Source organism: Rhinatrema bivittatum, chromosome 9 (assembly GCF_901001135.1).
Source record: "Rhinatrema bivittatum chromosome 9, aRhiBiv1.1, whole genome shotgun sequence".
Lineage (NCBI taxonomy): Eukaryota > Metazoa > Chordata > Amphibia > Gymnophiona > Rhinatrematidae > Rhinatrema > Rhinatrema bivittatum.
The window spans coordinates 31358854-31375254 of NC_042623.1; the positions used below are offsets into that span (position 1 = coordinate 31358854).

General features: G+C 45.5%; 1 protein-coding gene across 1 annotated transcript in view; it reads left to right on the top strand.

The window, feature by feature from the left end:
- Positions 1 to 16401, top strand: part of LOC115099412 — a 103258-nt gene that overhangs the window by 38621 nt on the left and 48236 nt on the right. Inside the window, exons 4-6 of the mRNA XM_029617043.1 lie at positions 2117 to 2262; positions 3485 to 3583; positions 12918 to 12977. Coding sequence (XP_029472903.1) covers positions 2117 to 2262; positions 3485 to 3583; positions 12918 to 12977 — 305 coding nt within the window. The remainder of the gene's footprint in view (positions 1 to 2116; positions 2263 to 3484; positions 3584 to 12917; positions 12978 to 16401) is intronic.

Below are 16401 nucleotides of genomic sequence, written 5' to 3' on the forward strand. Positions count from 1 at the left end.
ACCCGACCCTTTACTCATCAGCCCCTGTCACATGGTAGGAGCACTGGATGGCCGGCGCCAAGATGGCGCCGGCCATCCAGTGCTCCTACCATGTGACAGGGGCCGGCCAATGGCACGGATACCCTGTCACATGGTAAGGGCAAAGGGGCATCGGCGCCATTTTTTTTTTAGAACAGCTGATGCCTGGGAACGGGAAATCTTTCCCCGAGGTCCCCCTGGACCACCAGGTAACTTTAAAAGGTTGAGGGGGGGGGGGGGTCGATTTAAAGGGTCGGGTGGGTTTTGTTTTTTTAGCGGCGCGGGTCTACCTAAAAAAAAAATTAGCGATGTGAATTGGAATCGGAAACGATTCCAATTCACATATCTTAACGATCAGATTTCCCCCCCCCCCCCCCCCCCAGCCGAATCTGATCGTTAAGACGATCTGGCACACGATTCACATCTCTAGTTCCTCCGGCCCTGGGAACATGTACATAGTCACTTATAGGTAGAGAACCCAGATTACTGGGCAGAAGAGAAACAATTCATTCACAGTCTTGTTTAAGCCAGGCAGATTACAGAGTACTTGTTTTTTTAAACATCTGAAACCCAAGGAAGTACTGAAAGAAAGATACCAGAGAAAGGTGGGTTGTGGGTGTGAGGGTATCTTTTCTACTTTTATCCGGACCCTTTCTCAGAGGACCCTAAAAGAAACAGAAAAAGAGATCAAAGTTCAAAACCTTACAAAAGTTTTTTGAAGTTGGACATCTCTGAGTATTGATCACCTTCTTTTCCCCAACTCCTTCTTAAAATGTCCTCTGAGCAAGGAGATGCTGAAGACCTGAGACTGAGCAGGAGATGTGCAGCGTTTCTTTGGAACTCTGTTAATTCATTGCCTGGAGAGTTTCCAGACCAGGGAAAGTGTATTTCTTTGAAGACAAACGGATTGCCACTCACATGGGTGAGGTCATTGCTGCTCGGCACCAATTGGACTTTTCCAGAACTTTCCAGGAATCATTGAAAACCAACCTTGAGCATACGCAGTAGTTCCCATGCTCTCACAGTTGTGCAGCATGCGCCTGTTCGCTTTTCTGCACACTCGAATGGAGGTGTTCTCTGCTAACTTGTTTTTAGAGAGCTGAATTTTCAAAAACATGTATGCACACGAAACTGGATTTTGTGCACAGAAATGGGCTTTCAAAAATTATCTGGGGGTTTGTGCACGCAGAGGGGATTCCGTGTGTACTTTTATGTGTTCTGCAGTGAGGTGATCTGGGGAGTGGTGTAATCGTTTGTGTGCATAATTTCAGTTTTTGAATGTATACACATAAATGTATGTGTACACATTTACATCTGTTCCCAGCAGGTTTAAATGTCTGCACGTATGTGCCATTGGGTTACAAGCACACCCGCTAATTTTCAAAGCAGACTTATGCGCATAAGTTCACGTTGAAAATTGCAGTTAAAGTCTGTGGCGACTGTCTACATACAGACTTTAGCCCTATATGGGCTGTTATAAAATTACCCACTCAATGGATTTCTTCTCCTTTTCAGCTGTTTTTCAGCTGTCAGTGTACCTCATGTCATTTTTCTTCATTCTAGTTCCTTAGTTAGGGTTTTTCAACACTTTTGAAATTTTCTTATCTTTTCAGCAGTCCTTGTCACTGGACCCATTTTTAGGCCGTGGTCCCTAGTTTGCCACCCATGTTTCTCCTTTTATTTGAAAGCAACCCTCAGCTAGAGAGTTCCACGTGTGTGATGGGTGATCTGCCTGTCTCCAGAGAAAGCGAAGTTGCTTACCTGTAACGGGTGGTTTTCTGAAGAGAGCAGATCTTCCATCGCGCATGTCTTCTCACCTCCCCTTTGAGTTTACTAGCTTAATGACAGAACCAAGGTACGCTATGGGATCTGCCACACATGCTTAAAGATGGTTTTCAAGGAATTCCTGGCTAGCTCTGGAAATGTTTAATCGGCACCGAGCAGTGATCACCTCGCTCACATGTGACTAGTGAGCCACCATCTTCAGAGAATGCAGGTAAATAGCTTTGCTTAACCCCCTAGCCCCGGCCGCCTGATTCATTGCACTTACTTTTACTGTTTTCTTTTTTTTGTAACCAATTTTTGTCTTCTCCATTAGTGCCTGGATTGATATTGATCTCTCAAGTACTAGAATTTCTCGACGCTGCAGTGAAGAAGTAAATCAGACGTCCAGAAAATCTCCTTGCAGTGTGAAAGTAGAAGGGCGGCGACTTCCCTTGGAAGATTTTAAGGGAGCACTGAATGGTATTATCTTTCTCTGCTGTCTCACAGATATAAGTGGGAGAATTATTGGGGGGGGGGGGGAGGGGGGAAATCGTCAGAGAGCCTGCACAGCTGCACACTGTGTGGGTGCTTTTAGCGGGAATAGTTTTTCAGAGAGGATCTGCCAGGTCGTTTCCCCTGTGAAAATGAGCTAGCATAAAAGTACGCTTGCTGGAAATGCCCATGTGCTGTGCTTGTGCTGGTGGCCGAGGGAGTGGGAAATCCAGTGAGTGCAAGCTGTTTCCTCCCTGGACACCCCTGGAATGCCTTCTTTTAACCTGGCTGTGGAAGCCTGCACCCTTTTTCAGCTAATCCATTTTACCCATGCAGCTCGCCATTTACCTAGGTAAACAGCTTTGAAATTTGCCCCCGCGTGGCTTTTGCTCACCATTCAGAGTTATTTCCCTGCAGAACTCACAATGGGACCTGTAATTCACTTATTATGCATCTGTTTTCATGTAGTCAGTATGTGTCCTCTCTCTTATTTTGCACACATTGAGATCTCAGATTAAGGAATTTTTTTCCCTTTGTTTTGCAAAAGGCATAGTCCTTCTACTTTGGCAATGGTTGAATGTAATTGTGTCCTCAGTGGAGTCTGGTGGCAGGGCATTATCACCCCATGCTGAACAGATTCTCAACCTCAGCCAAAAGGCCAAGAAGGGTCTATCCTCAGCTCATAGCCCGGTCGCTGCTCTTGGATCTTAGCCAAAGGAGTCCAAGTTTCATGCTCCACTTTATTCAGTCTGATGAGAAACCAAAGAAGACTAGCACTAAGATCAATATTCAAAAGCTTTGTCTGACTCACTTTGGGAGTGAGCTAGATAAATCTTTGTGGCTAAAATCCAGCTCAGCTCAGTGAGTAGATTTTGTTCCTGCAAATTGTTGGCCATATAAAAAGAGGCGAGTTCAGAGATGTTCCCAGAGTGTGGTGAAACTTTTATCTGCTCAACACCGTCATTCAGTACTGGTCAGGTAATGTCAGACAGACGAGTCTAATCGCAGTGCAGGTCTGTCCAAATTATCCAGATAAGTCCTATACATATATAATTTATGCAGGTATGGGTAGAAAAAACGGGTTCCTTACTTCATTTGTTTACTGATCCTCTTGTCCCAACTAATCGTTCTCTTATAAATTCAGACGGGGCTCCAGCACACTAAGCCATTTGTGCCTGAGTTAGCTTTTTGTTCTTTTTCTCCTTGGCAGTTGTCGCAGATAGAGAGCCCATGGATCAACCAGCCCCTCTGCCTTTGAAGAACCCGAGGGGAGCAGCTTACAGGCCCTCTGAACCTGAGGACTCTCACGGTAAGAGAAAGACCAATGTGAATGCTGTCCCCAGAGATTAGAGTAGTGATGGATGATATTTTTAAATAGAATGTGGATGGCTTCTGGAACCTTAAAGGCATCAGTGGATACAGGGATGCATATCAAGCAGGTGACGCACCCTCTCCACCTACTACTTTGCAACACTCGTCATTCTCTACTGTCTCTCTGTTTGCAGAACCCCCTCAAATCCCACTTCAAAACTCATTGCCAGTTGTTAAGCTCCAGGACACGGCTGTCCCCTCTTCTCTCTTCGCAGCTGTCTTTGTGAACCACCCTGACTTACATTTCCATCTCTGTTATTTTCCTTTTGACTGTACAAGGGTATGAGAGACTTGGATGGGTGAGCAGTGAGGCTCAGTGGATTTACTAGCATCCATAGGAAACTTAACTGCATGCATGACGTCTTTTCTCTGTGGACAAGCAGGAACAAACAGCCATACAAATGGGTGATGCCATCAGACGGTGCTGATGCAGAAAAAAGTCTCTTACAGCTTCCATAGACTGTGAGCATGCACAGAAGTCCCTGTATGAGCCCTTTCAGTTTTTTATCATCCATCATTGTAATCAGATGTGGAAAATTTTTCTCTCTCACACGTTGCAGTCACTGCATTTTTCCAGTAATTTCTTTCTTATTTTTGAGTGTATTATATTTTTTCTCCTTTTCTTCCAAATACTCATCTTATGCAAGCCAAAAAAATCAAATCCAAAATAACAAGCAAGTCACCAAAATTGGGGAAGAGCCTCTTTAAATTATGTAGGAAATGTCACTAAAAATAGGAATCCAGGATCTGCATGATCGACACCTCAAGTGCCTACCTAGTTCCCAACCATGACCAAAGGGCAGCGCACAAAATTGGAAATGGTTGCCGAGAACCATGAAGCGGAGAATCTTCTGGTAATCCGTGCGGATAGGTATGTGTAAGTACGCTTCGGTCAGATCCAGGGAACCAGGAACTCACCGCTGCAGCCCATGCCGGAAGAATGTCACAGCAGGTTATCGGGTACAGGAGCAAGAAGCTCAGATATGAGCTTTCTTCAACCTCAGAAAGGCAAAGTTCCTCCTTAAAAGGCCCACAAAATCATGTCGTAGCCTTGAGGCACAAACATGATCAGCTATAGAGGACCGTCCAAGAAAAGAAAGCATGTCTCTTTGAAATCCTCAGATACAAAATGTAGAGACGGTAGACCAGTGCAAGAAAAAAAGCTATTGCGCTGAAAACTTGGTGCTGGAACCCTCGCCAGTGCTGAAGCATCCTTTGGTGCGAGTCATTTCAGCACCATTCACCTTTGTGCCATGCACATTAGTGCCAGTTTCATTGGTGCTGCAAAAAGTACCTTTGGTGCCAAAATCATTGACATCAAATACTAAGAGTTCTAGTGAAAAACATCATCTCCTTCAGTTTTAGTTCTGGAGTCCGATAAGTCATTGGAATGAACCCTACCAGTGCTTTCTCTGCTCCCACTGCCAGAGGCCTTGTTGAGAAGATTTGGAAAGATTTTTTAGAATCTTGTATGTCAAACTCAGTACATCCAAAATCAACACTTCCAATATTGGAAAAGCTGAACACAAAGGGCCGGATTTTAAAAGCTCTATGCGCATAAATCGGCTTACGAGCGCTGGGCCTCTTTTATAAAGCCCCAGGTCACATCTAAGTCCCAGGGCTTTACTAAAGGGGAGGGGCGGGGCCAGAGGCCTCTGGCACAGCGCCCATTTGCCAGGCAGGTACAAGAAGTATAATAAGAATTTTTTGGGGGGGTTAGAGTAGGGCTAGGGGGAGAAAGGTTAGGAGAAGGGGTGGGAAGATTAGGGGGAAGGGAAGTTCCCTCACAGGCTGTGCATGTTAAAAAAAAATCGGGCGTACATGTGCGCGCGCCAGGTAATGCTCGCACATATGTACACCTGTGCGCAGGTCTTAAAATCTACCCCAACGCTTTCAGCTTAATCTTCAGCTTCTATGGCTCATCCTCTGCAGGTTTTAGCATCGGATAAAGAAAAACAAGAGTATTTATCAGAGTTCACCTGTAGTAATCCCAGATTGTTTTATTTATGTATTTTTTTTATTTAATTAAATGTATTTATATCCCACCCCTCCAAAGTTCGGTGCGGGTTACAATGTAACATACATAATACCATTTAAAAATAATAAACACAAAGTAATAATAAAACAATGAAACATACGTTCTACTAAATGATAGAAGGTAAAAACAGACAAGGAAACTTAAAAATAAGTGTTAACTTAGAAACATAAAGGGGTAGATTTTATAAAAGTATGCCCATGTGTACTTTTGTTCGCACACCAGGCGCAAACAAAAGTATGCCAGATTTTAATAGATACGCGCGTAGCCATTCGTATCTTTTAAAATCCGGGGTCGGCGCGCGCAAGGCTGCGCAAAATCGGCAGCCTCCACGCACCGAGCTGCGCAGCCTGCCTCCGTTCTCTCCGAGGCCACTCCGAAATCGGAGCGGCCTTGGAGGGAATTTTCCTTCCACCCCCCCCCCCCCCCCGGTCCTAACTAATTCCCCCCCCTACCTTTATCGCGAAAGTTACGCCTGTTCTGGGGCCGCAGCCATGCCCCCGGAACGCCCCCGATGATGCGCCGGCCATGACACGCCCCCGACACGCCCTCCCAGGAAAGCCCTGGGACTTACGCGCGTCCCGGGGCTTTGCGCACGCCGGCAGCCTATGCAACATAGGCTCGACGCGCGCAGGGGGAGCTTGGAGCAGGTTTTCGGGGGGTACACGCGTATCTTACTCACGTACCCCTTTGAAAATTTGCCCCCAAATAAATAGAACATAAAATAGAGGATGGGACTAATTAAAATGTCAAGACTTACATAAGTCAGGAAAGACTTGAAGGAAGAGATGATGTTTGATGGCTTTCTTGAATGTGTTTTTATCTTGAATTCCCTGTACGTACCCGGATCAGTCCAGACTGCTGGGTTTTGCCTCCCTTCCAGCAGATGGAGACAGAAAAAAACTTGTAAAGCACTCCCTCATAACCTGGTGTGCTACCTGCAACTCAGGGCCGGCGGAACCACTAGGCGAGCTAGGCCTGTGCCTAGGGCGCCGAGACTTAGGGGGCCCCGCGGCAGGCAGCAGAATTTTGAAAGGGCAGATGGAGACCAAGCGCCGAGATTTAGGGGGCGCCACGGCAGGCAGCCAGCTCCCGACTCGCCCTGCCTCCCCCCCGAGTGTCACCCTCCTGACACCCCACTAGTGGTCTAGCCGAGGTCCCGGGAGCGATCTGCCGCTCCCGGGCCTTGGCTGCCACTAAGCAAAATGGCACCGGTGGCCTTCAGCCCCTACCATGTGACAGGGGTCAACCAATGGCACCATTAGCCCTTGTCACATGGTAGGGGCTGAAGGCCACCGGCGCCATTTTGCTTAGTGGCAGACGAGGCCCCGGGAGCGGCAGATCGCTCCCGGGACCTCTGCTGGACCAGTAGCGGGGTGTCGGGAGGGTGGCACTCGGGGGGGGAGGCAGGGCGAGTCGGGAGCTGGCTGCCTACCTGCCGCGGCATCCCCTAAGTCTCGGCGCCGATCTTCTTTCTGTGAGTATGTGTATGTGAGAAAGGAATCTGCCAGTTTAAAAAAATGAAATATGATAATATATATAGCTGAACTTTTGAAAAGTTGGATGAAAGATAAAATTACTAAATTTTAAGCATCCCTCTTCTGGAAAATAAAATTTAACTTAAAGTGGGTAGAGACAAATACTAAAGCAAAAAAAATTAAAGTATTTAAAATGTTCATCTCACAAAATCACAAATTTAAGATACTGATGCCAGGTGGGGTTTGTTTGTTTGTTTGTTTTTTTTTAAGCATAATTTAAGCATGAAGACTAGAATAGAATCTGAAATGGTTTTGCTTTTTTTTTTAAGCCTTTAGAAAATGTATATTTTTAAATGACTAAGACTGGAATCTTGTTGAAAGACACCACATGTTATGAAAGACACCCTAGTAGATGCATTAGTTCATTAGCTTATGTTATGCCCATTAACATTGTTCGCTGTTACATGTATCATTCAATTTTATTTTATTTAGTTTGTTACGGTTTTTTTTAGCGCTGTTCGAGTTATTTATGACTATCTAATATCTACGTTCTAATGTTCAGACACCCTGTTCAATGTAACGCCTTAACCGCGACTGTTTTGTTTAATGGAAACCGATCTGATTTGATATTTGTATCGAGAATGTCGGTATATAAAAATTCTAAATAAATAAATAAATCTTCCCATTTAAAAGGGAAGATTGACCAGGTCCGCGAACCATGGGTGCCGAGGCCATTCCGGAGTCACTAAAATCACCTTCCCTGGGTGAACGTCTATGCGGCGTAACACTTTCCCGATCAGTGGCTACAGAGGAAACACATAGAGCAGGACTTGAGGTGGCAACGGAAGAACCAAGGCGTCGACTCCTTCCGCCCCGTGTTCCCGTCTGCGACTGAAAAAGCTGGCAGCCTTGGCGTTCCTCTGTGTTGCCATCAAGTCCAGATGGGGCAATCCCCACCTGCGAATGATGAGATCCATCGCCTACTCGGGATCAATCTGTTGTCGACTCAAGTAGTCTGCCTGCATGTTGTCTGTGCCTGCGATGTGGGACGCTGCCAGCATGGCGAGATGCTTCTCTGCCCAGATATGAGAGAACTTGTAACTGCAACATTTCCAGCTTCGCACTTGTCAAAGTTTTATTGTATTTTCTAATTTTACTCACCCCTTGTTTAATGTAAACCGGCATGATGTGATGCCTATCGTGAATGCCGGTATAAAAAACACTAAATAAATTAAATAAATAAATATAAGGAAGGTATTAAAATCACCACCATGAGAACTAATCACTAGTTTCTTCAACACAGAAAAAGTGAACTGATCAAACATATGTTGAGCAATCATCAAATATTTAACTAAAGGCACTTCTTTTCTTTGGCATGATATAGTACTATGGTGTTCGATCATGCAGACTTGCAACAATTGCATAGATTTACCAATGGATAGCAAGTTACATATGCATCATATAATGTAAATCACCCCTCTGGAAGCACAAGTAGTGTATGACCTTACAGTATATGAAACTGGAAAAGGTAAAGTCTCACCATCAAAAGATCGTTCACACATGAACAATTAACCATAAGGGTGATGGCTGCGAGTGGACTGTTATAATTCAGGGTCCCCTCTTTTGGATCTATATTCAGAGTGCACAATTGTATCCCTGAATGTAATCTGCTTTGAAGTACCTGAGAAAGCAGAAAATAAATCAAATAAATAATAATTCTTTTAATCAGTGAAGCGATTCATAAATAAATAAATGGTTTATGGACTTTTCTTCCGGGAACTTGTCTAAACCATTTTCCCTGTACGTACCCAGATCAGTCCAGACTCCTGGGTTTTGCCTCCCTTCCAGGAGATGGAGACAGAGAAAAAACTTCAAGAGTACCTCCTCTTTAGGTGATGTGCAACCTGTATCTCTTCAGTATTTCTCTTGTCTCCAGCAGTTGGAGGTGGTGCAAAACCTGCGGTTCTGAACCGATCTTCAAAAAAAAATAAAAATACAAAGAAGGAAAAAGAAGACTTTTGGCTGTCAAGCAAGTGTCCTCCCAGGGGTTTGGCAGATTCTGGTGGGACCATCCCCCCTGGTAGCAGGTTTTAATGGAGCAGGGGTTGGGGACCCCAAAATGTCCTTGTGCTGGGGCGCCGGGGGTGACAGCAGGTGGTCCTGTTCCATCCCCCACCAGCAAGGATCTGGAGGAGCCTTTGCCAGTCGGTGTGGTAATCGTTTAAAGTTGTTTTAATTCTTTAAAAGAAAAGCCAAAAACAGAGGACAGTGCTCCAAGCATGGGGCTTTTCGGCACGGGGATGGCAGGCTTTTTGCTAGATAGCGGGCGGAGATAGGCGCAGACAGACCCGCGGTTTTCAGCCGCATCAGTCCCGTTGTCAGCAACTGGCGTCTGTCGTGCATTCTTATTCACGGCGGCCATGCCACATGCCTTGTGCGGCACGACCTGCGGGGAGTAGGCTGCGCGACTCTCCCGCTCGGGCCATGCCTTTGGTTCTTCAGGCACAGTGATCGCAGCAACTGGAAAGCAGCGCGGTGCAGGGAAGCTGCAGGCTGCCCCAGAGGCTAAGGCTGACCCGTTCCTGCTGAGCGCGGGAATGGCAGCCATCTTGAAAGCTTTCCACGAGGCTGAACAGAGGATGGCAGGGGGAGGAGATCTCCTGTCAGACCTGTCCCTGGCAGATTTTAGCCCTGGAGAGTCTCAGGAGTCTTTCCAAGAGCTCTCTGTGGACGATCCTGATCATCCACAGAGAACTCCTAAGAGCGCACTTTGATTCCTGGATGGGCAAAGTCTTCCTCTCGGATGAACGTATCGCCAAATTGCAGAGGCAATTTCAGCATTTCTTGAATGCTCAAGTACCCAGGGTCTGGGATTACTTGCAGGTCCTTGGCTCCATGGCTTACATCCTGGAATGGATCTCCTGGCCGTTTGCTCATATGAGGCCTCTACAGAAAGCATTGCTCTCCCGTTGCAATCCAATGTCAAAGGACTTTCAAATTCCCTTACCACTTACAGAGTCCACCAGGTCCAGTCTTGGTTGGTAGCTTGCCAGAGCCCACTTAGAGCGAGGGGTGGCCCTAGTCATTACTCAGTGGGCGATTGTGACCACGGATGCCAGCCTCTCCATTAGGGGAGCAGTATGTCAATCTCCGTCCGTCCAGGGCCAATGGTCATTAGCAGAGGTGCAGTGGTCTATCAACCATCTACAAACACGAGTGTTGCACCTGGCTCCGAGGAGCTTTCTCCCTCTCCTCCGCAACAGAGCAGTGAGAGTACTGTCAGATAATGCAACATCAGTGTCCTACTTAAACAGACAGGGAGGAACCTAGAGTCGCCTGGTAGCTCTAGAGGCGAAGAGTCTAATGGCTTGCACAGAGCGGAACTTAGTCTTGTTGACAGCATCCCACATAATGGGGACCGGTTACATACAACTGAGCCTCCAGCATCTGGATGCTGGAGAGTGGGAGCTTTCGGAAGAAGCAACGAGCCTCATCTCCCGCCATTGGAGTGCACCACATTTGGGTTGATGGCAACTCAAAAGAATGCCAAGTTGCCATGCTTCAGTCACGGAAGAGAACACAGAGCGGAAAGGTTTGATGCCCTGGTGCTCCCTTGGCCTCGAGATGTTCTAATCTATGAATTTCCTCCGTGGCTCCTTGGGGGAACGGTCCTCAGGAGAGTAAAGGTTCTTCCCGGCAGGGTGATTCTGGTAGCTACAGAGTGGCTGCGAAGTCCTTGGTTTGCCGACCTGGTCAACCTAGCAGTGGACGGACTCCTGTAGTTGAGTCATCTTCCAAATCTGCCTTGTCACGGCCCTATATTTTTCGATCAGGCGGATCCCTCTTGTCTAGCGGCCTGGCTTTTGATAGGAGGCAACTGAGGAAGAAAGGATGTCTAGGGGATGTCATTACTACTTTGCTCTGGGCTCATAAGGCTTCTTTGACTTACATCACGGTATGGTGAGTCTTCGAGTTGGGGTGTCGAGAACAGGGGAAGATCCCACATCGGTCCTCAGTGGGGCACATTTTGTCTTTTATTTCCCTGCGAGTACAGGTAGCAGCCTTAAGCTGTCTGCGGGGCAAAATTCATGGAGCTCCCTTGGCAGCACATCCAGGTGTGGTGCTTTTTCTTCGAGGGATGAAGCTTCTAAACCCTCCAGGTCGCCGAGTGTGTCCTACCTGGAGTTTTGTCTTGGTTCTTAAAGTCTTGTGTGAAGCTCCTTTTGAGACAATCAAAAAGGGCCACCATTAATGATTTGATTTGGAAAGTAGTCTTTTTGCTGGCAATTGGCTCAGCCAGAAGGGGGTCTGAACTTCAGGTCTTGTCCGACAGGGAACCCTTTTTGCGAATATCTGATTCCGGAGTGTTGCTCAGAACGGTTTCTTCCTTTCTGCCAAAGGTCGTGTCAGCTTTTCATTTAAATCAGTAGGTAGAGCTTCCGGCTTTCTCCATTTTGGACAGGGATTCGCCGCATGCTAGGGTATTGAAACGTTTGGATGTCAGGAGGGCTCTGTTGCAATATCTAGAGGTCACTGATAGTTTCTGCCTGCAGACCATCTTTTGTGCTCTGGAGTGGTGCTAAGAAAGGACATAAGGCATCAAAGGCCACTATAGCCTGCTGGTTGAAAGAGGTGCTTGCTTCGGCGTCTATCTGTCGTGGTTGGCCTGTTCCAGAGAGTTTGAAGGCCCATTCGACACGTTTGTAGGCCACTTACTGGGCAGAATGCCAGTTTGGTTTCTCCACAAGGTATTTGTAGGGCAGCTACACAGAAGTCCTTGCATACCTTTGCCAGACACTATTATCTACATAAATATTTTCGGGAGTAGTGTCCTTCGAGCGGAACTCACAGTCCCACCCCAGATAGGGAAGCTTTGGTACATTCCAGGAGTCTGGACTGATCTGGGTATGTACGGGAAAAGGAACGTTGGTTCTTACCTGCTAATTTTCATTCCTGTAGTACCACAGATAAGTCCAGATGCCCGCTTAATATGGTGGGTGAAGGGTCATTGAGGGGCTATTGGAGAGTCTGCTCGTATTTGGCTGATCAGTGTATTACTTCATTGTAAAGGATATCACCTCCTCCTGCTCATCAGGGCTTGGGATTCCCTGATATGTTTTAAGGTTTTCTGCTTTGGTAATGTTTAATACTGAAGAGATACGGGTTGCACATCACCTAAAGAGGGGGGGTACTCTTGGTGTTATTTTTCTGTCTCCATCTGCTGGAAGGGAAGCAAAACCCAGGAGTCTGGACTGATCTGTGGTACTACAGGAACGAAAATTAGCAGGTAAGAACCAATTTTCCTTTTAAACCAGCTACACTAGCAGCTTTCACCACATCTCCTGGCAACGAATTCCAGAGTTTAATTATGTGTTGAGTAAAAAAAATATTTTCTCCTATTTGTAACTTCACTGTGTGTCCCCTGATCTTTGTGCTTTTTGAAAGAGTAAACAACCAATTCACATTTACTCATTCCACTCTATTCATTATTTTATAGACCTCTAGCATATCTCCCCTTTGCCATCTCTTCTCCAAACTGAAGAGCCCTAACCTAGGCTTGCTTGAAAAGAGCTGCCGGTTGGAGCAAACACTTAACCTTCCCAAGTTTAGATTTCTGGGACTGTTTTCAGAAGCGGCATACTATAAGAAATCACATGAGCCAACGGTGTGACTCCATGAAAATACTATATATGGAGGATGATTCCATAACTTTCCTTTCCTGAATGTAGTGACATGTGTCTCTTATTGTTTTCCTGTAGCAGATCTTTCATCGTGGACCAACTCGGCTAAAGATGCCACGCTGCATTCTCCAAGCCAAAGTAAGTGCGAGAAGACAGAAATATAATTTCCAGTCTTGGGTCAGGGGCTGCCATCCTCTTTGCCTGCTCTGGAGAATATAATTTTAAAAAACATTTATTAAGAATAATACATCCTAATACAACCCCCTAAATACATACAATGGGGTAGATTTTCAAAAAACGCGAATAGGCGTACTTTTGCTGGCGCATCAGGCGCCAGCAAAAGTACGCTGGATTTTAGTAGATACGCGCGGAGCCGCGCGTATCCGCTAAAATCCTGGATCGGCGTGCGCAAGGCTATGAATTCTGTATAGCCGGCGCGCGCCGAGCCGCGCAGCCTACCCCCGTTCCCTCCGAGGCCGCTCCGATTTCGGAGCGGCCTTGGAGGGAACTTCCTTTTGCCCTCCCCTCACCTTCCCCTCCCTTCCCCTACCTAACCCACCCACCCGGCCCTGTCTAAGCCCCCCCCTTACCTTTGTCGGGGGATTTACGCCTCCCAGAGGGAGGCGTAAATCCCCGCGCGCCAGCGGGCCGCTAGCGCGCCGGGACGCGACCTGGGGGCAGGTCCGGAGGGCGCGGCCACGCCCCCGGGCCGCCCCGGGTCGTAACCATGCCCCCGGGCCCGCCCCCGAAACACTCCCGGCACGCCCCCTAAACGCCACGACGACCGGGCCCGCCCACCGACACGCCCCCGACACGCCCCCCTCGGAGAACCCCGGGACTTACGCGAGTCCCGGGGTCTGCGCGCGCCGGTGAGCCTATGTAAAATAGGCTCACCGGCGCACAGGGCCCTGCTCGCCTAAATCCGCCCGGTTTTCGGCGGATTTAGGCGAGCAGGGCTCTTAAAATCCGCCCCAATATAATCAGCCACACATTAAAACATCACATACTGAATAGCATATAGGCAGTGAACAAATAGGATATAATCATCAATTTGTTTAACACATCACATTCACATTATTTCTAACACCATATCATAATGTTTTACATTGACTCCTATATAAACATCATGTACTCAATAAGATCTCATCTCAGTCATCACATGTAGTTCATTAAAGTGCTTTTCAATGCAGATTCCCGTAGTTTTCAACTCCACGGCTTTCCTCCATTAATCACTGCCACAATGTGATTCAATAAGTACTGAGCAGTACTGAGCAGTAATGCAGATTCCCGTAGTTTTCAACTACTGCTCAGTACTGCTCAGTACTGCTCAGTACTTATTGAATCACATTGTGGCAGTGATTAATGGAGGAAAGCCGTGGAGTTGAAAACTACGGGAATCTGCATTGAAAAAACTACGGGAATCTGCATTGAAAAGCACTTTAATGAACTACATGTGATGACTGAGATGAGATCTTATTGAGTACATGATGTTTATATAGGAGTCAATGTAAAACATTATGATATGGTGTTAGAAATAATGTGAATGTGATGTGTTAAACAAATTGATGATTATATCCTATTTGTTCACTGCCTATATGCTATTCAGTATGTGATGTTTTAATGTGTGGCTGATTATATTGTATGTATTTAGGGGGTTGTATTAGGATGTATTATTCTTAATAAATGTTTTTTAAAATTATATATGAGATTAATAGTTAAGGTTCTCCTTTTGTGTGGGGTGATTGTGTATATTGGGGAACCGATTTGTGATTTATTTCCCTCAGTATTGTATTGCTCTAGAGAATAGACAGAAGGAGAGTAAAGCTAGAGGTTAATATAGACTAGTTTGGCTAGATGAAGGGGGGGGGGGGGGCTGTCTGTGCTTCAAATGGAAGGAACTTGGTTTGCTGACATGTTTGACTTGCACTCCAACCAAGTCGCCAACATTTTCATAACTTCAGAGTCTAGACAAAAGTATTTGAGTCTCCAGAAATCTCATCAGAGTGCTGGCAAACTTGTAGAATAATCACCAGCATAGTACTGAAAGCCCTTCAAGCACATGAATTGGAGCTGTACTATTTATGGGTCAGTCTTGTTTCACTGTAAGCAATTTCCTTTCCATTTCTGTGATATCAGTGTCGTGGAAAATGAGAAGAGGCAAGTGTCTGGCCTTCTTTACCCATAAGTAACAGAAAACATAGGTTTCATTAATGAACTGTTGTTTAAATTCATCACTACGGAAAAAACTAATTTACTTTCACCATAAAACAATAGAAAAGATATCTGAAACAGTTCCTAAAGCCATTTATGTGGGAAAATATCGATTTACACATCTAAATTGGCCGTCTGAAAATTACCCTGCCTTGTATTGGCTAAACTTTTATAATAAAGATCACTGTCCTGGGTTTAACCTTAAACTTGAAATCATACAAAACCCAGTATGTCCTGATTGTACCTCAAATTGTATTGCCGGGATTACCTATAATTTTTCAAAAGATCATTTCTATTAAAAAGGAAATGTTTTAAAGTGAAATGTGGTGGTTTCATTTAATGCTTAAACGGGAACCCTCCGGGTTACCTCGTGATTCTCATTGGTATAATTATAAATTTACCATCTCCTCCCTATTTATTTTTTTTAAGATTTAGTTATAATGGTGTCACCAACTATAAAATTTGCTTGTGCTGTGTCAAATTTATTTCTATCTAACTTATCTTGTGTCCTGCACGTGACATCCTAACATATGAAACACCGCCATAATCTCAATACTTAGCTTTGAAAGTTTCCCTTATGTTTCAGTATCCAATGCTCTTTGGTACGATGTTAATCAACCCGACTTGTACAAGTTTCCAAAATTGTTCCCGATAGTTAAGAGTGGTCAATTATGCACAGAACAACCAGGTGGTCTAAACGATGAATTGGATTGGATGTCTCTAACATGAGGAGTTTTCCGAAAGCCCATGTGACCATAAATTGCAAGGAAGGAGGAGAGAGTGAGTTGACCGCCATTAAGACGCCGAAGAGGAGGCTCATCGCACTGAAGCCAAAAAACTTGAAAAGAAAAAGTTTTGGAAGGAGTTATAGCATCAATTTCAGGTGTCTCTGTGAAGGTAACCCCTGAAGAAGGAAGCCATCCGAAACTTGTACAAGTTTATGAATATACCAATGAGAATCACGAGGTAACCCGGAGGGTTCCCATTTAAGCATTAAATGAAACCACCACATTTCACCTTAAGACATTTTCTTTTTAATAAAAATGATCTTTTGAAAAATTATATGTGATCACGGCAATCAATTTGAGGTACTATCAGGACATACTGGGTTTTGTTATGGCTAAAAGCATGCATGATATTCCAGAACATTCCTATTTTTGGCCACATTTAGGGGAGTCACTCTCAGGGGCATGTTTTGGTGGGATTGGAAAGTAACATGCACCAATTGTATTTTCAAGTCTTTGTGCATAATTTTCCTTTGGAAATCTACCCACACAATGTCTGTGGCTGCTTTGTATCCTTGGTACATGCACACTTCCTCTCTGAAAACTGGTGCAGAGTCTGCAGGTAA